Raw genomic sequence first — 26,959 nt, 5'->3', positions numbered from 1 at the left:
TCAAGCAATTCTCCTGCCTCAGCCTCCCAAGTAGCTGGGATTACAGGTGTCCACCACCACATCCAGCTAATTTCTGTATTATTAGTAGAGACGGGGGTTTCACCATGTTGGCCAGGCTGGTCTCAAACTCCTGAGCTCAGAGGATCCACCCACCTCAGCCTCCCAAACTGCTGGCATTATAGGCGTAAGCCATCGTGCCCGGCCTATAAATAACTTATTATTGTGGAAAAGAAAAATAGAGTAAGCAATAAAATACATTTGGGCACAAAATATATTAAAATAAAATTCTGTTAGGGAAGTAGAATGAAAATACAAATTCAAATAGGAAAAGGCATAATGTAAAATTTCTGTGAAAATAAATGATGGTGGCCGGGTGCGGTGGCTCAAGCCTGTAATCCCAGCACTTTGGGAGGCCGAGACGGGCGGATCACGAGGTCAGGAGATCGAGACCATCCTGGCTAACACGGTGAAACCCCGTCTCTATTAAGAAATACAAAAAACTAGCCGGGCGAGGTGGCGGGCGCCTGTAGTCCCAGCTACTCGGGAGGCTGAGGCCGGAGAATGGCGTGAACCCGGGAGGCGGAGCTTGCAGTGAGCTGAGATCCGGCCACTGCACTCCAGCCTGGGCGACAGAGCGAGACTCCGTCTCAAAAAAAAAAAAAAAAAAAAAAAAAAGAAAATAAATGATGGTATTCCTTTTCTATGGATTTAGATTTCATTTAGATTGCATTTTAAGTAACATAATCTTTTTTATTTTAAAATATTCACATTTATATTACGCAAAAAATTACATGTTTTGCAACTAGGGTCACAATATTTTACATGTCAACTTAAAAACTATTTTAGGGGTGTGTCAGCAAAAGTATGAAGACCATTACCTTAACCCTGTGGGCTTATCCACTGAGATCAGGCTGGGATACGGTTATTTCCTAGGGTGAGAAGTCAGCAGTCAATGGGAGTAATCCTGCTCCCATCTTCGTGAGACCACTTCTCCAATACTGATTTCACCTGTTTTGTAGGACTTCCTGGGGCCACTAGTAAACTGTAGAGTCTGTCCCCAAAATGCCCTGAATGGGTCAGAACAATATATCGATTACATCAGTTCCAATGCTATTCTGTCCCCAAGGCTGTAATTCACAATATGTTCTATTGCCATCTCAAACTATGTCCTGTCAGCTTTTCTAACGTTATCAAAATTTCTAAAATGTGATCAAATACTTTAATAACTAAGAACCAAGATGTCCTCAATTTGATTTTGACCCTCTCCCAGTATTAATTTTCCAGAGAGAAATTAAAAGTTCAGAGATTAAATCACTCTAAATTATAGCCAAAAGTAATCACTACCAACTTCATGTTAAAGTCCAAAGTCATGAATGGCCAACACTGAACTCTTTTACTCTGTGAATTAAAGTTCAAACAGGCTTTGTCACTCCCTGGAAGTGAACTTAGCTCCAAACCTGAAATTTCCCTTCCCCCAGGGAGCTGACGCTGTTCGCTGTTCGGCTTACCCCAAGCCTCCCTTGGCAGGAACAAGCTCTTTGAAAACTTGTGTGAGGTAGCAGAGGAGAAAGCACACTTTCCATGATCAGGATGGCTCCCAAGAAAAAGCGGAGAGGAAGAAGGTGGGCTGTACAGGAGCCAAACTTACATGTCAGTAAACTCACTGGTGGCCCTGGAACAGAGCATCAAATAATATGTTCATGGCACTCCATGTTTCAAGAAACATGTGATATGGGGGAAAAAAATGTTTTTCCCTAAAATAGGGAAAAATTACAAGAAACAATCTCTCATATTTAAGAATTATTTATTGAATATCATGGTGCAAACTTCTGAGCTAGGTTCACTGGGAAATGCATAAGTGAGTCAAAGCTGGATGCTGCCTACCAACCAACCACTAATATTTCTAACACAATTATTATATATGTCAGTGACTCATATTTTAGATTTTTGTTATAGCCCCACCCTATTTCCAGTACCAATTTTTCTATTAGTGTGCCAAAGTTGATACCAAACAACTCCAAAGAGCTAAGTGACTCAGGACAGCAGAGATGTATTTCTTATTCATATACCTATGTATGGGTTAGCAGGGAGCCATTTTCCACTTTGTCCTGTCTCCGAGACCCTGGCTGAAGGAAGCCCACACAATTTGAAACATCATTGGAGTAGTGATTAAAGATGGCCACATTTTCTTGGAACTCTGTGGTTGACAAAAATGTTTGTAATAAATAAAGATGGCCACAAATTCTTTGTCACTCTCCCTCCACCCCTATCAAGTGTTTATTTCCTCTCCCCTTAAAATTGAGCTGGCCCTGTGACTGCTTTTACCAATACAACATGTCATTTCCAGACCTAAGACTTACAAAACCTGGAAGTTTTTGCTTTTTTGCATTTGAGAATCCTAAGCCACCATGCATGAAGTCAGGCTACTCTGCTGAAGAAGCCATGCAAATCAGAGTCTTTGGAACCGCATGGGTAGAGCTCAGCTACTCTATCAACCCACTTGAGCCTCCAAAAACTCCAGCCCCAGATAATACCAGGCTGGAACCACAAGAGACCCTAAGTAAGATTAGACAACTGCCCATGAGCCTAGTCAACCCACAAAACCGTTACAGATAATAAAATGGTGACTGGTTTAAACCATTAAGATTTAAGGTGCTTTGTCATGGAACAATAGATAATTAAAATATTTCATCACTGTCGGCAGAAAGAGAGCAGAATAAATGTTCACAGGCTCTTAAAGCTTTTATTTGGAAATGACACAAGTCACTTCCAATCACATTTCATTGGCCACTCTTGAGGTAAAAGGAGTAGGGAAATCCAAATTACTATGTGTGTGGAAAAAGAAATAGAAATATTTTATGGCTAGTACTAATATCTTCCAGAGAAGAGATTACAAGTAAATCAGTAAATAGATGAAGTGTCAGGGGGAAAAAGCTAACAATAGGAGAAAAGAATGTAGACGACGGATTCTTCAAGATATCCTCTAGGCAAGGTAGGATGTAAGAGGAAAAGGAGGGTAGAAAGAAGTCCCCCCCCAAAAAAAAAAAATCCACAGAGAAAAGTAGAGGGATCTAAAGCACAGTTTCAATAACAGAATAGTCAAGAAGAGCATAAAATGAAAGGCCAAAATGGGTGGTACAGACAAGGAACACACAGAAATTCAAGGAAGATAGGTTAATGTGGGCTGATAGAGGCCTCAGGTGGAGGTAGAATTAAAAGAATGGAAAGGCAATGGAATTTGTATCGTTGGAAATAAGAAGAGCATGCTCAGTGAGGAAACAGCACGAGTCAAGTCCTAGAGTGGGGAATGCACATAGCATATATGGGGCAAGGGACTAGGTATTGTAAGGGGAAATGTATCATTTAATAGAGGGTATCCAAGGGATTGTTTGCTGGAGAACGGGAAGGCAGGGAAGGGACTTACGGAGGCCCTTGAGTGCAAACTGAGCTTTCTGAGTTGTCCTCTTTAAATTACAGAGCATCCCTGGAGATTGGTGTCTGAGCAAAGGAAATCAGAACACAGGTCTAGTCTCTTCGTGTGGGAATGAAATAGGAAAAGACTGACAGCAAGTCACCAATCGCAAAGTTATTGCAGTACTCAAAGCAGGAGTATCCTATTGGGACAAGAGCTTGTTACTTACAGTGGAAAATAAGAACTCCCAATTAGTCCAGTTCAAGGGGCTTACAATGAGAATCAAAAAAGCTGGGGTTTCCGGGAGGCTTCAAGTGTGAAGAAGTCAAAACACTATTTTATCAAGGGTATAAAGGAAAACTTTTTACTTCACATGGCAGCCAATGTTGGTTAGCTACCCAACATTCCCCACCTCACTTCCTTGACAACAGAACTTTAATACTGTCCAATTCCTCTCTTCCCTCCAAACCAATTGGAAAAGAAACCTACACACACATAATTCAGCCCCAAAGTAAATCCTGAGGTTCTAAGCTACTGGTTCTCAACCAGTAGCACACCTCTGGGGGGTGGGAAGGGAAAAGGGTTGCTTTATGGTGTCACAATGCCTGAGGTGTGCTACTGATATTTAGTTGGAAGGAATCAGAGATGGTAAATGTCCAGCAATGCTCAACACAGTCCTGAATAAGAACTAGAAAAGTCAGATAAACACTAGGCAATCATGGATGTCCCATGCTCCTTGTCTGTTACTGCTTTAGGGACAGCTAATAGCCCAGTTCTGGTCAATAAGATATAAGGAGTGGCCTGCTTCTGGGATGCTTTCTTCTTTCCTATCAATGTTGTTCCAACTGTATATGGCTCTTGGGACTGCTATAGCTATCTTCTCCTCAAAACCAGTTTCTTCTTTATCTTCCTATTTCCTTCACTGGCACCTCCCATTTTCTATTACTAAGTCCTAAAGCAATTTTGACTTCTCCTAACCCTTAACCTTAAGGTGATTATTCCTTTAGGTTTGCCTGGGATAAACTGATTTAACTCCTGTTCTCTGGCTATAATTATTAATGCCCTACTTTACTTCCAAAAGTGTTCCATATTGAAGGATAGAGTATATGGTTATTCATTACCAATTGTGTCACTCCCCTCAAGTACCTCTAATGTAGGGCTCAGCCATATGGCTTATAAGTTGTTTCTGCACCTCTCCAGGACTAAAAAATAGAAGTTTTTACATATTTAAATGATTTTTTTAAAATCAAAAGAATATTTCCTACCTGAAATTATATTAAAAGTTCAATGTCGGCCGGACGCGGTGGCTCAAGCCTGTAATCCCAGCACTTTGGGAGGCCGAGACAGGCTGATCACAAGGTCAGGAGATCGAGACCGTCCTGGCTAACACAGTGAAACCCCGTCTCTACCAAAAAAAAAAAAAAAAACTAGCCGGGCGAGGTGGCGGGCGCCTGTAAGTCCCAGCTACTCAGGAGGCTGAGGCAGGAGAATGGCGTAAACCCGGGAGGCGGAGCTTGCAGTGAGCCGAGATCCGGCCACTGCACTCCAGCCTGGGCAACACAGCGAGACTCGTCTCAAAAAAAAAAAGTTCAATGTCCATAGTTTTATTGGAACACAGCCGCACTCATTCAAGTATTGTCTATGGCTGCTTTCTCGTTATAAGGTAGAGTTGAGTAGTTAAGGCAGAGACTTAAAATATAATCGGGCCCTTCACAAAAAATGTTTGCCAACCCCTGCTCTAATGTCTCCACTAGCTCTGAGTCTCCTCACCTCACGCACAAATACCCTAGCCTACTGATTTCCCACTCTTTCCCCTGCCTCTAATCCTTCAGACATCTGGCTGCTATATAACCTCTCTACAAGAGTATCGACCCTGTCACTTGCCCCATCAGTAACCTCAGTGGCTCCTCCAAAACCGACAGTGAAAGGTTCAAACCTATCCTATGAGACTCAAGACAACAGACAAGGGCAAGAGAGAACACGTCAAACGAGTCGAGTGCGTGAGACTTCAGAGGTCACTTTTTCACACCAGAATTTTAAGGTCTGAGAGGCTAAAAGTCGTCCCAAGTACATAAAACAGAATCTGCAAATAAGAGTGAATGACGAATAGAAAGACGACCTCAACCTGTCCACTTCCCTACGGCCGCAGAGATTATGATTCAAGGAATAACGAGACTCTAAATCCTTTAAAATTCTACAAGAGCAGCCTTGGCCAAACCCAGCGGGGAATGGCTGCTCGGTGCCAGGGCGAGGAGCACGTAGACTGCCGATGCCAGAGAAGCCCGGTGCGGGCTCCGTGCTTTCTCTCCGTTCCAGGAAGACCCGAGCTCGTCGCCAAAACTTCTCGCCGCTTCCCGGTCTGCGCGCCCAAGCTGCCAGTTTCCCGAAAAACGCCACAGCGCCCTGGGAAAAAGCAGAAGCCCCTCATGGGTTTGCGCCTTGCAGCTCAACTATGCCCCAGCCTCCCACAAGCCACCTGTCCTCCGCCAGGCGTCCCACCCGGATCTGCCCCCGCCGTAGCCGCCAAGGCGCACGTGAAGCTCCCGGGCGGAGCGAGCGCAAGAAGGCGGGAGTTTGCGGACGCGAACCCAGGCCTGGGACGCGAAGCGATTCCGGGGCGCACGCGCAGAGCCAGGGAACTGGAGGGGCGTGCCTCCCGTAGGGGTTACGGAGCAAGAGGAGAGCGCGTGGCGCTCAGGAGCCGGCGCACGCGCTGTGGTCTCGCCCCGCCCAAGAGCGTCCGAGCGGCCGCCGTAGCATGTTCTCTTCAGACCCGCCCCCCTCGTCTACTTAACCTAGCGGAGGCTTGCAGCTAGAGCAGGGAAGTGTGGGGCGAGGTGGGCGGGGCGTCGCACGCGTGCGCGGCCAGCAAAAGAAGGGAGGCGGCGGGAGAGATCCGAGACAACGTTACCCCGTCAACACCCAATCAGGAGCGGCCCTAACCCCGCCCCCTCTCCTCACGTTATTGGCTGGGAGGCCCCCAGATGGGCGGGGCCGGCCGTGGGGTTGGGGAGGGCAGGGGGCGGGGAGGAGGAGGAAGGCGCTGGCGGGCAGTGATGGCGGCGGGTGATGGGGACGTGAAGCTAGGCACCCTGGGGAGTGGCAGCGAGAGCAGCAGCGACGGCGGCAGCGAGAGTCCGGGCGGCGCGGGAGCGGCAGCGGAAGGGGGCGGCTGGGCGGCGGCGGCGTTGGCGCTTCTGACGGGGGGCGGGGAGATGCTGCTGAACGTGGCGCTGGTGGCGCTGGTGCTGCTGGGGGCCTACCGGCTGTGGGTGCGCTGGGGGCGGCGGGGTCTGGGGACCGGGGCCGGAGCGGGCGAGGAGAGCCCCGCTGCCTCTCTGCCTCGCATGAAGAAGCGGGACTTCAGTTTGGAGCAGCTGCGCCAGTACGACGGGTCCGGCAACCCGCGCATCCTGCTCGCGGTCAATGGGAAAGTCTTCGACGTGACCAAAGGCAGCAAGTTCTACGGCCCGGGTGAGGAGTTGGAAGGGGAGGGGAAGGACCCACTACAGCTCAAGCACGACCCCCTTCGGACGGGGAGGCCTCTGGGCACCGGGTTAGTTTGCCCAGCCTTCTGGTCGCCTGGACCCCCGCGCCTCGGCCGCCGCACCTGGGACGGCCCGCCCCGCCCCTACGCATACACCGCCCCCCCCGCAGCTGCGGGCACCTCCAGCTCTTCTCCCGAAACCAGGGTCCCCGCTGGCGCCCCAGCGACCAGCTCTCAGCATTCATCTTTCTTCCATGCCATTTCTCCTCGCAGTCTTTTTTTTTTTGGCTGGATTTTTCAAAATCGTTACATTTGTCACCGATCAACGCTGGCCCTTAACCTCTTTTGAGTCTCCTAATTCCTGGGGTGGTTGGGGCACCAGGGAAGGGAGATTTCTGAAGTTGGGACCTAAACTAAAGTTTTACGCTCTGTAATTCACAGCTTTCTTTTCCTTGCCCCCGCCCCACGCTCCTTTTTTTTTTTTTTGGCCACTGATCTCCTTTTTCCCTCGCTGTATTGCTCTCCGTAAGGCCACGTTTAGGGGCATGTAAAGTCCCAACCCTCCAGTCTCTGAAGTCCGGACGAATAAGCAACACCTCGGACTCTTTTTAAACCAGTTTTAGTTCGGAGTTGCTTTCCATGATTAACAAGGTATGTGGGATGAGGACAGACCAGAATGCAGAGCTTATTAAAGACTAGTAAGGATATTCGCCCTGAGTTTTGGGGGTGGAGCTCCTATACCCAGCAGGCATGTCTCTCGTTTCTTTTTTCTTTTTTTTTTTTCTGCTTTTCAAGTACACGTTGATAATGACTTGTGTTTTCACTTAGCAGAACTGAGGAGAAAAAACTTAGAAGAGTCGTAGATTCATACCCCCATGTGCCAGTTATGCAAGTTAAAGATTTTTAGAAATTTGTTTTCAGAGAACTTTGTGTAGGGTAGTTGATTTAGAAGCCCTTGTTTTACAGTGTGGTTATAGCATACATTTTGGATTATGTTAAACTCCAGACTCATGGAACCTGTTAGTATATCATAGAGTTGAGCAACACTGTACATCCTGGTTGTGCACTGATTAGTACTAAGCTTTAAAAAAAGAAAAGTGGTGACTACAATAAGAATAAATAATTAAATTAGAGACCTAAAGTGACCTGGTATTGGAGAGAGTACATCCAAGCCTTAAAGTCACAGGGTTGGCAGTCTGGAAATAAGCTGGTTTTCTCCTTAATTTAATCTCTAAGTGTTTGAGATTTATTGACACTTAAAAATATATACTTCTGATTTCAGTGGTTGGTAGCTGGAAGATACTTTAGAAGTGCTTTGGTTTGTAGTTTGTTCATTGGACTAGAGATAAATAGGAGATTTTTGTTGTTGAATTATTTATTTCTTAGTTGTTTGTACTTCTGTGTATATATACACATTTAATCCAACCAAGTGAATACATAGCTTACAGAGTTTTTGCTTCTAGTTATATAAATGTGAACACAAGGTGTCTACTGAAATCTTATATCAGCTGAAATGGTTAATACATTTTTGTTTACTTAAGCACACGTGGGACAAGAGAGCAGGGGCAAAGTACAGTATTTAAACAGGCCAAGTGAAGTAAACTTTTTTTAAATCAAGGATTTACACAGCATTTTATACCTAGTTCAAGCTTTTTCCCCATTAGTATTAAAATGTGTGTTAAGTGATTAGAAATCCTGTACAGGTTTAAATTTTTAATATAGACCTTACCCAGCTGAAAGATCAGCTTTTGTACCCTCTGTCTGAACTGCCACTGAAGAAAACAAAGTATTAGTACAAAGAATTGTATTAGTCCTCACACATTATGCCTTGGCAGTATCTGAAAATAGCTAGGAGAGACAGTCATAGAGACAGTTTGGCAGCCTCCAGAGGCAAATGTTTGTTCTGTGATAGAAATTAAAAATTAAAGCCAGGCGCGGTGGCTCACGCCTGTAATCCCAGCGCTTTGGGAGGCCGAGGCAGGTGGATCACCAGAGGTCAGGAGTTCGAAACCAGCCTGGCCAACATGGCAAAACCTCGTCTCTACTAAAAATACGAGAAAATCAGCCAGGTGTGGTGGCGGGTGCCGGTAATACCAGCTACTCGGGAGGCGGAGGCAGGGAGAATTGCTGGAACCCAGGAGGTAGGGGTTGCAGTGAGCCGACATTGCCCCATTGCACTCCAGCCTGGGCGACAGAGAGACTCTGTATTAAAAAAAATAATAAAAATTAAGAGTCATAGGTGGTAGATTGCTTTTTTATGGTAAGTGCACTGAGGGAGGCTCTTGAGATTACAATGGAGAAGTCAGTTTTAGATTAGTTTCTGCCAGTTCCTAGGTTCTGATGAACAACCTAAGAGTGATATACAGTTAGTATTCTACAGTTAATCAACAGCCTAACAGATATTTGAATATTTTATTATTGAAAGGAACCTTAAAGAAAGCCAGATCATTTTATGGGCTCAGAATATGTTGATATTGCATATTAATAGAAAATGTAATAAGTAGTACTTTTCAAAAAATCTTAAAGCCAAATTTCTGGCTGTAAAACAGATACAAGTTCAGTTTTGCTTTTAATTATTTTCATCCTCATAAATTAAGCAGTTTTGTAGCAGAATAATTCAGAAGCAGTAATTGTTAGTTTCTGTGCCTAACCAATATCTACTCTAATTTCACAGTAATGGTTTTAGGATTAAATTTTGTGAGATTTTTCCATAATGCTGAACATATGTTTATTTTTAGACATACATTTTTAAAGTTCAGACTCTTACTTAAATATTGACAATAAATTTGGTGGAGTATACACATTTTGGCAAACAGTTGGCATTAACTGTATTTGCAAGTATTAAATTTAGTAACAGATTAGGTGCTTGGCCAGCATGTGAGGAAAGTTTGGTCATGTAAAACTGAATATTGGAGGAGAAAGAAAACCAGATTTGTTAAGCATCCATTAATTTTTTTATCTCCATAATTCCTCAGTGAAGTTGGTAAGTATTGCTGCTCTATAGATGGGGAGTCTGAGGTTTAGGTATTTTAGGTAGATTGGCTTGGATCACATGTATGTCTGATAAATCCAGATGGATATTACCACAAAGCTTATCTATACTATTTCTAGTAAACTGCATCCTGTGATAAACTTGTAGAGAATCTTTTATTTTTCTAACTCACCAAGCATAACTTGTAGAGAATCTTACTGTTGTTTTTCTGCATACCCTTCTCTGGTTCCCCTAAATCCAAGGATATAAAGCCTCAAAAAAACATGCTTTCGGCCAGGCATGGTGGCTCACATGTGTAATCCCAGCACTTCGGGAAGCCAAGGCAAGCGGATCACATGAGGTCAGGAGTTTGAGACCAGACTGGAAAACATGGTGAAACCCCAGCTCTACTAAAAAAAAAAAAAAAAAAAATTAAATAAATAAATAAAGGCCGGGCACGGTGGCTAACACCTTAATCCCGGAACTTTGAGAGGCCAAGGTGGGCAGATCACCTGAGGTCAGAAGTTCGAGACCAGCCTGGCCAACATGGTGAAACCCTGTTTCTAATTAGCCGGGCATGATGGTGGGTGCCTGTAATCCCAGCTACTCGGGAGGCAGAGGCAAGAGAATCAGTCGAACCCAGGAGGCAGAGGTTGCAGTGACCTGAGATCGTGCCGTTGCACTCCAGCCTGGATGACAGAATGAGACTCTCTCTCCAAAAAAAAAAAAAAAAAATGCTTTTATGGCTTTATGTTATACTGCCCAAAATGGTGGCCCCAAGTGGTTAATTAAATGTAAATTAATTAAAATTAGATATAATTAAAACTTGAGTTCTTTAGTAACACCAGCCACATATAAAGTGCTCAGCACCCCCATGGCTACCGTTTTGGACGGTGCACTTAGGTTTTTTTCAGATTGTGAGACTGGCGTGCCACCTGTTGCACTAACAAGGCACCTTTTAGAGTATTTCTGTCTTCCCAGAGAGTTGTTGAAAACACTGATTCTAAAGGTCGGAGGAGGAGGAGGAAACTTCATTTATTGAGCTTAGTATCTCTGATTTTCAAACAGCCCTATGAGATTGCCCAAAGCCACATATCTAGTAGGTGGCAACACTAAGAATTAAATCTAGGTTTTCATAGCTTCAATCCTTCCCATTGTATCATAACATAGTCTATTCAGTTTCACATGTTTACAGAATCATAAGTTTTGAAGACTCAAACAGCTAGTATAATTTTTAACACTTTGATTTAATATTACTGCTGTGGAACTTTACCAAAACAGTGCTTTTATTTTTTTGGAATGGCAAAAAATTATACACTTGACCTTTTTGATAGTTTATCTCACGTTGTTGAAACTTATAACACTGCTGCTCCCTTATCCCAGGTAGAGTATTCTTTGACATATACCAAAGCTATATTTTTTCCAACTTACCTTTTAAGTTCCACTGAAAGAAAAAAGTCACATAAGAAGAACCCCATGAGATGCCTAATATTTAGGAGGTTGGGGAAAAAAACACATGTACCTTGAAGTGTTTTTCCTCCATTTTAAACTTTATCTTCAATATGTTCACTTTTTTTTAATAGTTTAGTTTGCAGAATTGGAAACTCTATGTTTGCAGAGTTGCATCACAAAAACCGGACCCAATCTTACCTATTTCTTCATGGATGTCCTAAAGTTGACACTACCCACCTCTCATCCCAGCTTCTTGCTTTGAAGCCAACTGGCTTTGTTGTTCGGGCTAATGCCCATATGCTTCTATTACCTACCAGTAAGATAAAAGGATTAGCCAGGTTTTCTGATGGTTTTTTAATATTCTGCTCAAATTTCTACTAGTTATACTTAGTTGGCTCTGAATTCAACATCATCCCATTGTTTTTAATCTTTGAGGGCATTGTATTTGTGTTAAATACTAAAGCATATTATAAAAGGATAGGTTAAAACTGGAAGCTATTATTCAGGGTGGAAGAAAGGAGTAGATTTAATAACATCTGGAATTAGCCATTCAAATTCTTTTAATTATTTTTTCAACACTCTGACATAGACCACTCCTTTCCCTGTGCACTCATGACAGACCTGACTGTATAACTCCTGTATTCTTTTGGAGCCTATATCCAGCCTCAGGATCTTTAATAATAGGATTTCAGCTCCATTTTTAAATACTGAGAAAGACTTCCCTGGATTTCATTACAGTAAAACCTTAAGATATGAGAAATGGAGTTAACTGAGTCTTCAAAACAGATGTTTTCCTGTCCTCATGGAGTTAATAGTCTACTAAGGAAGACAGTCAGTAAACAAGGATTTCAGTATGTAATTATAATCTGTAATTAAACATGCTGTAAAAGAAATTAATAGAATGGGAATAGAGGATAACAAAGGACTTTATTTAGATTAAGTGGCTAAGCAAGGTTACCTTTTTTGTGTTAAATTGTCAAGAAAAAGGACTTGACATTTCAGCAAAAACCTAACAGAGCCAGCCATACAAAGACTGGGTATGAGAATGTTCTGAAGTGAGATTATTACTATGCCTACTATACTGAGCAAAGCCATCTAGCAGTAGATCTAGAACTGATCATATTAGAAACATCTTCAATACTGTTGATTTTCAGATTTGGCTGCAGCCTTTATCTGATTAGTATTAACACAATATTTCATTTTCCATCCCTTTACTTTTAGTCAATCTGTGTTGTTTTATTTTTCTCACATTAATGACATATAGCTGGATTTTTTCATTAAATCTAATATTAGCACTGTGTCCTTTAATAGCTTAATTAGTGTATATGTTTTGTGATTACTGGTATATTTAGTAGGTTTATTTCTATCATCTTATTTTGTGATTTCTCTTCACCTTACTTTTCTTTGCCTCTCTTCCCACTATTTTTCCTTCTCAGACTGATTTATTTCTTCCATTTTCTCCCCTCTACTGATGTCGATGTATTCTGTTTCTATCCTTTTGGTGATTTCCTTAAGTTTTTGCTATAGCTGACTATCCTATGCTTTTGAATAATATAAGAATTTTAGCCAAACATCATTTTAGTGTGAATTAGAAAAAGCTGCCTCTTTAAGATACTTTACTGACATTTGACAGATTATTTCTTAATAAATAAGCAAAACTGCCATGACTACAAATATGGATAGTATCCCCTGCATTGTACATAGTCTTATGTTGAGGCCCTGGTTAGAAAGCTTTAACTCTGATTCCTCCCCCATCCTGTTTTCCACAGTATCACTATTAGACTTTAGTGTCACTATATTTTTTCAAAGTCCACCCCAAAATTGATGAAATTATCTTTTTAAAATAGTTCTTGTTTAAATTTACCAGCATGGTTATCATTTTTTAATTTACTGTTGTTTCTTGCATCTCATTTCTTGGTTTGGAGTTCACTTTTTATTTTAGTGAGGTATGTCCTATAGTTTTTCACTGGCAGGAAAAATTTTTTTGTTTGTCCTCACTCAGGAATAATAGTTTGGGTTTAGAATATAAAATTGGAGAGTGGGCCAGGCACAGTGGCTCACACCTATAATCCTACCATTTTGGGGAGACCAAGGTGGGAAGACTGCTTGAGCCCAGCAGTTCAAGACTAGCCTGGGCAATATGGCGAGACCCTGTCTCTTACAAAAATATAAAAAATTGGCCAGGCATAGTGGCGTGCACCTGTGGTCCCAGCTACTCAAGAGTCTGAGGTAGTAAGATTGCTTGAGCCCAGAAGATCAGTGAGCCTTCATCACACCACTGCACTCAACCTGGGTGACACAGCGAGACCCTGTCTCAAAAAAAAGTGTACATTGACCTTATTTTACCTCAGCTCTTCAGTAGCGTTATGCTACTGTCTTCCACTTGGTGGGGAGTCGGCTTGTAGTTTGTCTTTACTCTTATTAATCTGTTTCTTCCCTTTGGTTGTAGCTGAGATCTTTTTGTCTTTGGGGTTTTCCTCTTTTACTAGGATTTGTCCAGGTGTGGTTTTGATTTTATTTACCATGTACCAAAGTCTACTCAAGTCTGGACATAATTGTCCTTTTTTTTTTTTCCCCCAGAAAATTTGCTGTTACTTATTGCCTCCTCCATTATCTCTGTTCCTTCCTCTGGAACTGTTAGTAGATATACATTAGGTTTTCATCTATTCTTAATGTCTCTTAATCTTTCCTTATGTACTGTTTCTTAATAATTTTAAGCAAATTTACTTTAGTTCTTTAATCTGCTTCTATTTATTCTTGGAATGCCAGTTCTCCTGTTATATGTGCTCACTCCTCTATGATGGTTTGTTTCTTCATGTAGTTTATATTTTTTATTGTGAACTTCTTATCTTCAGTAGTTACTTTTTTTAATTTTGGAGTATTTCCTGTAAAATTCTATGAGCCCTAAGTTGTGAAAGTGGCCCTGTAAAGTGGTTTGGGTGTGTTGTGAAATAGGGCCTCACGTAAGTTAAAACAATGATTTTTTAAATTAAGTAATACATGCTCAAAATAGAAAATTCAAAAGGATATACAGTGAAAAATAAGTCTGTTTCCCACGACTACTCCCAGCCACCAGGTTCCCTTCCAAAGAGGCAAAGGACCAGTATACGTATTGTTCTAGAGCTATTTTCGGTGCAAGTACAAGCGTGTGGATATCTTCCTTTCCCCCTACTCTAATTATAGTATACTATGCATACGCTTCACAATATTTTAATATCACAAGAGCCTTTCACATCAGTATAGAGAACCATCTTATTCTTTGAAATACATGCATAACATTCTTAACGTTCTGTTATATGAATGTCATAATTTAACAGTCCACCGTTAACATTTGTTTTCAATCTTCTGTTGCATGATGCAATAAATATGTACATGTCATTTTACACATGTGTGTAAAATTATGATTATCAAGTAAATTCCTGGAAATAAAATTACTGAGGCTTGGGATAGGGACATTTTTAATTTGGATTCTTGTTTCCGAACTGCCCTTCAGAGAAGTTAGACCAATTTACACTTGATGAAAATGCCTGTTTCTAACTTCTTGCCAAAAACGTGATATTAAGCTTCTTGGTCTACGTCAATCTGGGTTAAAATGGTATCTCAATATTTGTTTACATTTACACTTCTCATTTACTTAGTGAGGTTGGACTTCTTTTTAAAAAGTTGAGTCATTTATGATTCCTTTTCTACAAATTGCTTATTCATATATTCTTTGCCACAGTTTTTCTTTTTTTTTTTTTTTTGAGACGGAGTTTCACTCTTGTTGCCCAGGCTGGAGTACAGTGACATGATCTCGGCTCACTGCAACCTCTGCCTCCTGGGTTCGAGTGATTCTGCTGCCTCAGCCTCCCGAGTAGCTGGGATTACAAGCATGTGCCACCACACCCAGCTAATTTTGTATTTTTAGTAGAGATGGGGTTTCTCCATGTTGGTTAGGCTGGTCTCGAACTCCTGACTTCAGGTGATCTGCCCACCTCAGCCTCCCAAAGTGCTGAGATTACAGGCATGAGCCATTGCGCCCAGCCTTGGCACAGTTTTTCAATCATCATATAGATCTTACAAATTTTAGGTGGGCCGGGCGCGGTGGCTCAAGCCTGTAATCCCAGCACTTTGGGAGGCCGAGATGGGCGGATCACGAGGTCAGGAGATCGAGACCATCCTGGCTAACACGGTGAAACCCTGTCTCTACTAAGAAATACAAAAAATAGCCGGGCGAGGTGGCAGCGCCTGTAGTCCCAGCTACTCGGGAGGCTGAGGCAGGAGAATGGCGTGAACCCGGGAGGCGGAGCTTGCAGTGAGCTGAGATCTGGCCACTGCACTCCAGCCTGGGCGACAGAGCGAGACTCCGTCTCAAAAAAAAAAAAACAACAAATTTTAGGTGTTCTTTGTAAAGTAAATCAGCCTTTGCTGCAAATATTTTTTCTAGTTTAGTTGTCTTTTTACTTATTTATGGTGTTTTTTTTGAACCACACAAATTTTTGGTTTTATATATTCAAATTTATCTTTTATGGCTGCTAAGTTATGTAGTATATTTAAAGACTTTATGCACTTAAAAATTGTTTTTAAAAATGTGTAGTTTTTTTAGTACCTCTATGTTTTCAGTTTTTTAGTTCCATTTGAAATTGATTTTGCTTTAAGATGTGAAATTAGAGTCCAAATTTGGTGGGATGGTGTGTGTTTGTTTGTTTGTTTGTTTGTTTTTGAGAAGGAGTCTTGCTCTGCCGCCCAGGCTAGAGTGCAGTGGCGCCATCTCGGCTCACTGCAACCTCCATCTCCCGGGTTCAAGCGATTCTCCTGCCTCAGCCTCTCGAGTAACCAATATTACAGGTGCCCACCACTGCGCCCGGCTTATTTTTGTATTTTTAGTATAAGAGATGGGGTTTCACCATCTTGGCCAGGTTGGTCTCAAGCTCCTGACCTCGGGATCCACCCACCTTGGCCTCCCAAGGGGTTGTGTTTTTTAACAGAAGGTTATCTAGTTGTCCCAACATGTTTCCCCAAAAGGGGAGTAATCCCTTTTTCCCAATACTTGAAGTCATCTTGAGTGTTCATTCCTGTAGATATCTGCGTTCATACTATTTTTTCACCTTGGAATTTTCATTCTACATGGGTTGGATAAACTCAGGCCCCACTCCCATAAGTGGCACGGGCCTGGAGTTTTAATTTTTCCGTCTTTACCCCAGCCTACCCATGGACCCTGGAGTTAAGGCCATATGCTCAGTTCACAGTGTTGCTGGGAGCTTTTGACAGTAGCTCAAATTTCAGAAGCAAAATTGCATTTTCAGTCTCTTATAGAGTCATACTATTCAAGAGATTATTTAGTTTGGCCTCAACTTTAGGCAGGTAAAATAATTTTCCTAATTTATATTTGAGGGATCTAAGGACTACAGAAATTGAGACTTGCTCATTGTTACTTGTTGAGTGGATCCTCTAGAACCCAAGTATCTGTCGTCTTGAGAGGTTTTATTTCAGTTTTACCATACTGCATTCTCTCTAAAAGTCTTGGGACTTACTGGACCTAAGCATAAAAAAAATTTATTAGTTCAGTTAATCACTTTTACGTATTGCCTCATTTGTTGATAGGCTCATTATAATCTTATTTGGAATAAATTACGCAATACTAAGTGTTATTAGTTACTGAATTTATTATCACGAAAGACTTGTCAAAACAGGCCTGAAAACTGCACTGTTGATAAACTTTAATTAATTAAAGTTCATCTCTGAGAGATGTGGTTTTTAAACTGTGAGAATAACTAAAATATCCCCTTAGAAACACTAAGGTAGCTATATAATCATCCTAATAATCACAGAATTATCTGTTACTACATATTTTATTTACTTCCTCCTGGAATTTTCTGTTTATTAAAGTAATATTTAAAACATTTTACAATGAACATATGTTGTTGCTGTTTCAAGAATATGTCACCTCATTCTAACTGATTATATTAAAGTAAGCAGTTTTAGGATACAGTAACTAATAGGTTTATTGAACTTTAAAATACCTTGACCACAAGTTGGATTGACTCTAAAAACTAAATGAAATCTGAATTCTGACTAGTATACTTCATGTTGGTTTTTGGTTTTTTTGTTTTTTTTTTTTGAGACAGAGTCTCGCTCTGTCTCCCAGGCTGGAATGCAGTGGCGAGATCTCAGGTCACTGCAAGCTCTGCCTCCCAGGTTCATTCCATTCTCCTGCCTCAGCCTCCCGAGTAGCTGGGACTACAAGGCGCCTGCCACCATGCCCAGCTAATTTTTTGTATTTTTTAGTAGAGGCAGGGTTTCACCACATTAGCCAGGATGGTCACAATCTCCTGACCTCGTGATCCGCCTGCCTCATGTTGGTATATTTAACAATAGCTTTGAAATAAAATTTATCTTTAAAATGATGTCCTTGAATATTTGTTATGTAGGTACATTTCAGAGTATCTGCTTTGACTGAATAATGCTGTTCATTTTTTGTAGCAAGAATTTGCTTAAAATTGGGAGGCTATTTTTGGATCAGCATTATATTTTAATATTTGATAAAGCAACAGAATTTAATTCTTCTAGTTATTACTGAACTGTTAGTGTCTAAATGAGCCTTAATAATAAAAAATAACCAGATCAGTTTATGTAAACTAGCCTTTTTAGAAATAAATTAGGCTGGGCACAGGGAGGTTGAGGTGGGCAGATCACCTGAGGTCAGGAGCTCAAGACCAGCCTAGTCACCATACATGGTGAAACCCCCTCTCTACCAACAATATTAAGATTAGCCGGGCATGGTGCCACACCCAGTAATCCCAGCTACTTGGGAGGCTGAGTGAGGCAGGAGAATCACTTGAACCTAGGAGGCAGAGGTTACAGTAAGCTGAGATCACACCACTGCACTCCAGCCTGGGTGACAGAGTGTGACTGTCTCAAAAAAAATACTAATATAAATAAATAAATTATACCATGCAACAGACTTAAACCATTTCAAATTTGCTTTATTTGGGTAGCTCCCTATTGTTTTAGTGTTATGAATAGCCAAGTATACTTACCAAAATATTAGAATTGGTAAATATTTTAAGTTTGTTATGTAAGGGGGTAATGGAATGGGAAGGTATTGCTGACTTTTCAGATAAGCTCCTGATTGTATTATGAATGCAGGGAAATATCCTTTTATTAGACCTCAAATCCTCCTTCCTCAGAGTAACCTATCCAGTTCCAACTTTAGTTCTTAATGTTATATTCTTTAATGACCTTACAGAAGGCTGGGCATGGTGCCTTAGGCCTGTAACTCTAACACTTAGGGAGGCAAAGACAGGAGGATTGCTTGAGGCCAGGAGTTCAAGATCAGCGGGGCAACAGAGTGAGACCTTGTCTCTACAAAAAATAAAAGAAATTAGGCAGGCCTGGTGGGCCATTCCTCTAGTCCCAGCTATTTGGGAGGTTAGGGCAGGAGGATCACTTGAGCCCAGGTAAGTAGAGCATACAGTGAAATATGATTGAGCCATGATCGAGCCATTGTACTCCATCCTGGGTGACAGAGTAAGACCCTGTCTCAAAAAACAAAACAAAAAAATTTGTTAATGGTCTTACAGGAAAGAGCATAGAAAACTATTACCAAAAAGACCTTTGCAGAAGTTAAATGCTTCCTGAGGGAAATTCTAAACATATGGAGAAGACAGCTTAATATAGTTTAGGCAGTAGGGGAATATGTTAATCACTGAATTATTCTTTTCTGTTCAAGAGTCAACAGAACATCATTTGTCTAGAATTTGGCTTGGATTATTAACTGTTGACTCAAGTTCACTCTTACCAAGTCAATCATTCCCCCCCACCGTACCCCAGAAAGAGCATATTTTATGAAATTTTTTTTTATTCATTCAGTGTTGAAGCTTTCTTAGGGAAGTTGGTAGAGAAATTTATTAAAGAATGCACTGGTATATATTAATATACTCAAAGATGGAGGACTTTCTGATTGCTGTTTTTATAATGATTTTATCTTCTTTGTATCATTTAAATGTGTTCTATGGCTTATACTCTGAAGTGCCTGAAGTATATTAATGTTTACAGGCCATGGAGATAAATACTATAATAGAATGCTAAGAAGAGCTATTGAGTAGAGCTTTTTTGTTACTTCTCTTCCATTTTGATTTAATAAATATTCGAAAATCTTCATTCTCTTGAAATTTTGTAAATAGTAAGATGCTCCTGTTTTCCTGGTTGTTACTCCGTCTTTGGACTTGTGAGTCTTCTATGTGTTTTCTTGAGATACACTGTTTGGAGGATTTAGGAAAGTGGAAGTAGTACTCCCAGTTCTGTCAGTAATTTTAGGCAAATCACACTGAATGCCTCTGCTCCGGTTTTTTATCTGCCAAGTGAGGAAGGCAAAGTCTGTCCCTTCCACTTTGGGAAATCTGAGAGAGGAAAGTGAGGTTGCTGGAAAATTCTTTCAAAAATTGAAACTATCATCTTCCATTTGTAGATTGTTATGGCCTTTATTAGTTTTATTTTTCCTTTTGTGTGTTTCACTTTTTGCTTTTCAAGTTTATAAGCATTGGTCTAGTCAGCATTAAGGGTAAACATAATGTTTATATATTTTTTTGTCATTGTTTCTCAGGAAATTTTATTTTTAAACACACTAGTTCTCTGTCTCTGTCTCTCTCCTTGTCCTCCAGAAAACACCCATTGCCACAAAGCGTGTATTTTGCACACACATGTGCGTGCACACACACAGACATAACTGGTTAATACCCTTTTTTTTTTTTTTTTTTTTTTGAGAGTCTTGCTCTGTCAGCCAGGCCGCAGTGCAGTGGCGTGATCTCAACTCACTGCAACCTCCATCTCCTGGATTCAAGCAGTTCTGCCTCAGACTCCCAAGTAGCTGGGATTACAGGCGTACGCCACCACAGCTGGCTAATTTTTGTAGTTTTAGTAGAGGCGAGGTTTCACCATGTTGGCCAGGCTGGTCTCAAACTGCTGACCTCAGGTGATCCACCCACCTCCACCTCCCACAGTGTTGGCGTGAGCCACCACACCCAGCCTAGTTAATACCCTTTTGAATGTCAGTTGAGATGATAGAAAAAGTTTGAAGGTTACGAATATTGGCCAGTGGTAAATTGTATTCCATATTCTTATATAGAAGACACATTTGAAAGTATAAAATGGTAGCCTATGTTAATAGACAGATAAAATAAATTACAGGTACCCATCCATTCAGTGGGATAATGTATAACCATTCAATGATTAAATAATTGTTGATAGTCGTGTGATACCAAGTAGCAATATGGAAAATGCAATAAGAATAAGAAAAGCAGAATAAAAATGTACTTCACTGGAACTGTTAGCTTTACTTTCATGTTACTGTATCAATACCTATTAATGTTACTCTTAAAATTATTGCTAATGCTACTTCTAGTTCCCTGCAGTAAACTTCAGGGAATGAATTTCACATCTGGTTAACTTGATAGTACAGTGCTGTTTGCAACTCAAGTTAATACTCATAAATGCTTAGATACCTATTTAAGTGAAACCTCAATTTCTACTCTCAGAAAGTATAGAGACTTTTTGACACATAACTTTCAATTTCCTAAATGCTTTTACGTATGAATATAATCATTTCGCTCATTTAAAAATCAAGGAAGTTGTAGTTTTTTTCTGCTTGTTTGCTTATCAGAACATACTTTGTTCTTTTATTTATAAGCCCTCTTTTTCACCACTCTGTTGTTGTTCATAATAGTGTCTTTGCCTACCATAAGTGAATCTGTTTGAAGGGTCAGAATCTTGAGTTTGATTTTATTTGGAACTACAGCTAAGTCATTTGGAAGAAAATTATTTCATTCCTACTTTATGCCAGGCACAGTGCTAGGCATTGAGGATACAGAGATGAACGAATTGCTATTCTCAAGGACAGACCGTGGGAATGGTTTTTGTCAGCACATCAGTCATGCCATTTCTCCTCAGAGAGAACGGTACCTAATTCCTTGGGTAAAATGCTAATTATTGCTTAATGTGTCATTCCAGAAGAATTATTCCTTATAGCTACTTCCTCTGTTTCTCAAAAGTCATGACAAGTAAGAGCTATTATTTTCCCTAATGACTTTTCTTAGTTTATATAGATCATTGTATATATATTATGGTAGTCAGGTGATTTATTTTGAATATGGGTCTTTTTTTATTAAACCACTCAGCAAAGATTTATTAAATGCGTGTTGAGCACTGAACTAGTCATTGGGACTACAAAGATGATACAGTCTGTTTTCTCATAGAATTACAAACTTCATAAGGATAGCAAAGAGAAAATTGTTACAGATGCACAATTCAGCTGAGTCTGTACATAATACATGATGTTCTGTTGATTATTTTTATTTTTTTTTTGGATGCCACTATTAATTAACAGCAACCAGTAAACATTATTTCCTCTCAAGCAAACTGGCTTCTAAACCTAACCACTTAAGTTTCTTCTTCTCCCTCATTACCTCACAGTCTTCATTTTGAATTTAAGTTTGGGGGTATCTGAAGTAATTGAAATTGAGGGTTTTAAGATCTAAGTGAAAAGCTTTACTTTGGTCAAAAGGCAAATTTCCAACAAATTTCTTCTCTTATTCCATCTAGTATCTGTGCATGTTTTGAAATTAAGGATATATACAAATGTGAATTATGAGGGATTTTTTGTTTGTTTGTTGTTGTTTTGTTTTGTTTTTGTTTTTTACTTTTTCCTTTGAGACATTCTAAAATATTGTTAGGTGATCTAAATAATTTCTTTTCTTTTTTCCAGCGGGTCCATATGGAATATTTGCTGGTAGGGATGCCTCCAGAGGACTGGCCACATTTTGCCTAGATAAAGATGCACTTAGAGATGAATATGATGATCTCTCAGATTTGAATGCAGTACAAATGGAGAGTGTTCGAGAATGGGAAATGCAGTTTAAAGGTATTTTTATTTTGTTGGATTCTTTGGAAAATTAAATATTTGTTCAAAGAAAATATATACTATTTCACATGCTTTAAGAGCCTAAGGATGTCATCTGTTTTTGTTGCCATCATTATTTGATAATATTTTTAAAGATACCTAAAGCTGAGTGGAGTGGCACACGCCTGTGGTCCCAGCTGCTGATGGGAATCCCTTGAGCTCAAGAGTATAAGTACTAACCTGGGCAACATAGTGAGACTTGTCCAAAAAAGGAAATTGCAAAAAATAGCTAAATAAAAATAATGGTTGTTACATGTGATACTTATTTTGAAAATCCATATTTAAAAAATGACTTGTTACAAACTCTAAGCCTCATAAAAATTGTGATACTTGTAGTCCTTTAAAGCTTGTTCATTAAGGTTTAGTTTTTTAAAAATACAGGCTTATATTTAAAACTGAATTGATTACTGATTTCAATACTATAATTTATTCTAAAATGATTTTACAGGTCTTAACACTTGAAATGTAGGTAAAAAATATCATTCCCCTTTATTATGCCCTCGTAACATCAGTTTTTACCACTTGCGTGACGCTGTCCCAGCTGTTTATCTGACCCCTGGGTCCCTTGGAACAACTGTTCTGGTTTGGCTGGGTACTGAGATGGGTCCTGGACTTAACTCATTTTTACAAAAGATGTCCAAGTGATTCTGATGCAGTATCCAACTGAGAATCACTGGTACAGACCACTCTCTTGCAAAGAATTCCCAAGCCTTGTAAGTTCCCTAATCCTGTTTTCTTTTGTGCAAGCTTTACATGTGTGTAAAGACCAGCCATGGTGAAGCAATTTTAGAATATTTACATAATATTCTAGTATCATATTTTATATGATTCTAAAACAGACAAATGCCTTTTCTTTGTGTAATGGAATAATGAAACAAATTTGATCACCACTGATTTTCTTTTGATGTCTCTTTCAGAAAAATATGATTATGTAGGCAGACTCCTAAAACCAGGAGAAGAACCATCAGAATATACAGATGAAGAAGATACCAAGGATCACAATAAACAGGATTGAACTTTGTAAACAACCAAAGTCAGGGGCCTTCAGAGCTGCAATTCTTACTCCCTTTCACAGAATGTCCAGCGTCTGGGTTTGATTCACCTGCTGCGAAAAACATTCAACAAATTGTGTACAAGATAAATGAATATCACTATGAAGATTTGATTACTAGACATTATGCTGCCAAACTCATTTGTTGCAGTTGTTTGTAATGTCTAGTGGGGCTTCATCATCCTGAAAAGAAGGAGACAGGGATTTCTTTAAAGAGCAAGAAAGTCACAATATTACTTCTTTTCTTTCCTTCCTTATTTCCTTCTTTCCTTTCTTCTTTTTCTTTCTTTTTAAAATGTATTGAAGACAACCAGATATGTATTTGCTACCCAAGTGTACAGATCTCCTCAAGAAACGTCAAGGGACTCCTCTGTCACATACTATGTTTTTATTTTACCATTGGTGAGGGAGGCGACCTGATCAGGGGAGGTGGGGGTACACATCAATTTGAGTAGTTTAGGCTACTGGAACATTAAAATGTGAATTCCCAAACTTTTGGTTTTGGCTTTGTCAGGGAAAAGAAAAATATCTTTATAAATCTTTGGAAATTAGAAGAAGAAATTTCAGGTAGGTTTAAGTCAGAGCTAGTTCCCCAACAGAAAGATCATTTGAAACCAGTTTTTATCCCTTCTCTTTCCTTCCCTTTCCCTAAATCAAATCAATATTAATTGTGCCTTATTTCACTTAACATAGACTTGAATTATTTTTAGGGAAAGCCCCTATAATGAATTCAGAAGTCACTACAAGCAGCATTAAGACTGAAGTTGGAATATTCTGTTGAACGTAAAACCTTGATATCATTCTGTGTATATAGAATGTAAAAGGAATATTCAGTGTTAACTGCCATATATGTAATATACACAAACTCAATTAGCATTGTGATGGCCAAATGCATTCCCCTGTGCTTTTCTGTTTTAAAAAAAATTGAAAAATCAACTCTTATCCCCAACAGCTGCCTAATTTTAGGAGTCTGACCCTCCACATCTCACTGGTGTGGGTGCATGGGGCTGTGGAGTGGATATCTGTATGGGTGTGTCTGAATGTGTGTGTGAGCGCCTTGGAAGGGACTCTTTCTGCAGATACTGTAAATACAAGCACCATTTTAATAAAGCATGTACAATAAACCAAAATAAGCTTGAGTTGGACTTTATATACAGAAGTGTAAGCCAGTGCAATATGATAACAGTTGTAAGATTGTGCATTTGATTCAAGGAAAAATCTTGGAAATGAAAAGCAGGCACTGGGTAACCAAGTTGTACACATTGTACCACATTCAGCATAACTTTAGGAATAAATTCCACTTTGTAGAACATTCTCCAGAAATCTGAGATTATTCAGGTAAGAATTAGTATATTAAATGTACATCTTTTTACTTTATATTTGATGCCAACTGATTATACTAGATGTATTGAACACAAAGCATTAAAAGAATATTGCACTGATACTAAATTATTCTTTTAATAGGCTGAAAAAGCCCTTACTAAAAGCCGCACATATTTCAATTATTTTATTTCATTATGACTACTTAGGTTCTGGGCTGGGGACAAGTTCACTTAAAACAATTTTATTTAACAAGTCGCCAGTTAAAAGACTTCTGCTTTGTAGCTATATGCAGAAGCCATCAAACAAAGGGGAACTTTTAACTGCAACACTAAGCTAAAGTATGTAAAATGCTACATTCTATTCAGTCTTGGAGTGCTTTGTAGAAAGTCATCTTCAGCCAAATCTGCTGAGGACAGGTGTGGAGTGCTGGGAAATGCTTTGTGTTTTTATGTAAAATATTTCCTAAACAAAAAATGTTAAAAGTACATGTCCTCTGTAGTTAACTGATATCTATATATATGAATCATTCGAGCCTAAAGTCTGGTAATAAACTGTACTTATGAATAGAGAAACCCTAAATATTCATGCAGTAAAAGTTATGTGGTCTGTTAAGAAAAATGAGTAATTTATGTTTTGGACTTGAAATAAACAGTGTTCTGTAGATAATTCCTCAACTTCAGTTGAATGTTTCTCATTCTCAGGTAGTTTTTCAGGTAGTGTTTGAATGAGGGGACCAGACAGTGCTGGTATTGTTCCTGTCCCTGCCCCCCATCCCTCCCCCCACACACTCTCCTGCTTAGCCCTATTTTCCAAACTTGCCTGATAATTAGAATTGCTTAAGGTACAGATTCTTAGCCTTCAATCTAGACCTACCACCTGCTAAGCCAGAATCTAAAGAGAATGGGCCTCAGAATTTATTTGTAAGGAATGCCTCAGGTAATTGTTATGAACAGAAACACTTAGGAAACACTAATTTTTCAAGTTAATATTGACCATCTTTGTCAGGCACTTGAAATGGCCTTACTCAGGTAATTTTCATCTGATTCCCTTCATTTGGTTTTGTGTCATTCAGGAGACTTCACAAAATTCTAATGTATGATTTTAGAAAACAGCAAATTTTGATAGTCTTTAGATTTTTATCTTTGGGTAGCATTTCCAAGTTGGCATATCTCCCACATTAAATCTATACTCTGTGTACTAGCCAGTTTCTCTGCATTAGGAAATGAACCCGTAACAGTTACAGATCAGGTTTTTAAAACCTTTACCATGGTGCTAAGGCTGCTTGTGTTTCCTAACGGTAATTCTACCTGCCTTTCTGCAGGTAGATCTGTTTCTGGAGGTAGATCTGCAGAATCCAACATTACACATACTTTTACCCACATTCTCGAAGCTAATTTGCTGAATTACCACTGGGAGATATTTTGTTCTGTAGAAAACTCGATATTGGATCAGGCTGTCCTTATCCAAGTAGTTTACATAACCTCTATTGATAACTGGGAAGTGCAGCAAGTTGCTGGTAAGATGTGCCATTAACATGTTAACAGTGTGTAACTACAGAGCTTTTATGGATCAGAATAAGCGGGAAATACTGTAGCAAAGAATTTGTAAAACTTGCAAGTTGCTTTGAGCATATTGAAAATAAGAGTCATGGAATATTGTAACAATGATATTGAATGAATTGTTCAAATTCTTCTAATTAAAGTAGCAAATGCTTAAAAGATAACTTTTGAGTATCTATGTTCCATTAAGGTCAGCTATCAATTTGTTAGATGATATTCATCACAGATTATTGTCTATTTGGCTATGGCAAGAAAGTTCCAATAAAGACCTCCCAGTTTTCCTGTTTTTAGGCAAAAAGCATCATTCCTAGGCACTATCAGAAAAGCATGTACAGAAAAATTGTCATACTCCTGAGTCACTTTGAGTACCAGCTTTGCATTTGTTCTACCACCACTAGTGATTGAGAGAACATTTGGGCTACCTGCAATTACTCCATTCAAGAGAGCACTTGACATGCTGTGAACACTGGCTTATTCCCACAATTTTTCTTTTACTGTATCCACATAAGAAAACCACATCATGATGTTTAGTGTAAGAAGACTGATCAATATTTGCATATGCCTTTAAATACTCTGAAAGCATGATTTTAGTGACTGCATAGTGTTGTTCCCAAATAATAAAGTTTTTAATGAAACTACAGGAAGCTCTGTAGCAGGACGAGAACCCCTCAGACACCAAGTTGTGGAAGGAAGGGACTTTATTCAGCTGGGAGCATCGGCAGACTCACGTCTCCAAACACTGAGCTCCCCGAGTGAGCAATTCCTGTC

General features: G+C 39.8%; 1 protein-coding gene across 2 annotated transcripts; it reads left to right on the top strand.

The window, feature by feature from the left end:
- Positions 1 to 5,429: 5,429 nt before the first annotated feature.
- On the top strand, positions 5,430 to 25,298 carry PGRMC2 (progesterone receptor membrane component 2). Of its 2 annotated transcripts, none has more exons than XM_025385500.1 (3): positions 5,430 to 6,886; positions 22,064 to 22,219; positions 23,176 to 25,298. In XM_025385500.1, exons 1-3 carry the CDS (start codon positions 6,397 to 6,399, stop codon positions 23,271 to 23,273), a joined length of 744 nt encoding a protein of 247 aa, XP_025241285.1. In that variant the 5' UTR covers positions 5,430 to 6,396; the 3' UTR covers positions 23,274 to 25,298. The 2 variants fall into 2 exon arrangements, with proteins under 2 accessions (XP_025241285.1, XP_025241286.1); XM_025385501.1 differs by lacking the exon at positions 23,176 to 25,298 and adding an exon at positions 7,430 to 7,550 and having other exon boundaries at positions 6,234 to 6,968.
- Positions 25,299 to 26,959: the final 1,661 nt, after the last annotated feature.

This window comes from Theropithecus gelada, chromosome 5 (assembly GCF_003255815.1).
Source record: "Theropithecus gelada isolate Dixy chromosome 5, Tgel_1.0, whole genome shotgun sequence".
Classification (NCBI taxonomy): domain Eukaryota; kingdom Metazoa; phylum Chordata; class Mammalia; order Primates; family Cercopithecidae; genus Theropithecus; species Theropithecus gelada.
Note: the sequence above shows the minus strand (reverse complement) of the source record. Positions and strands in the feature narration are given on the sequence as shown.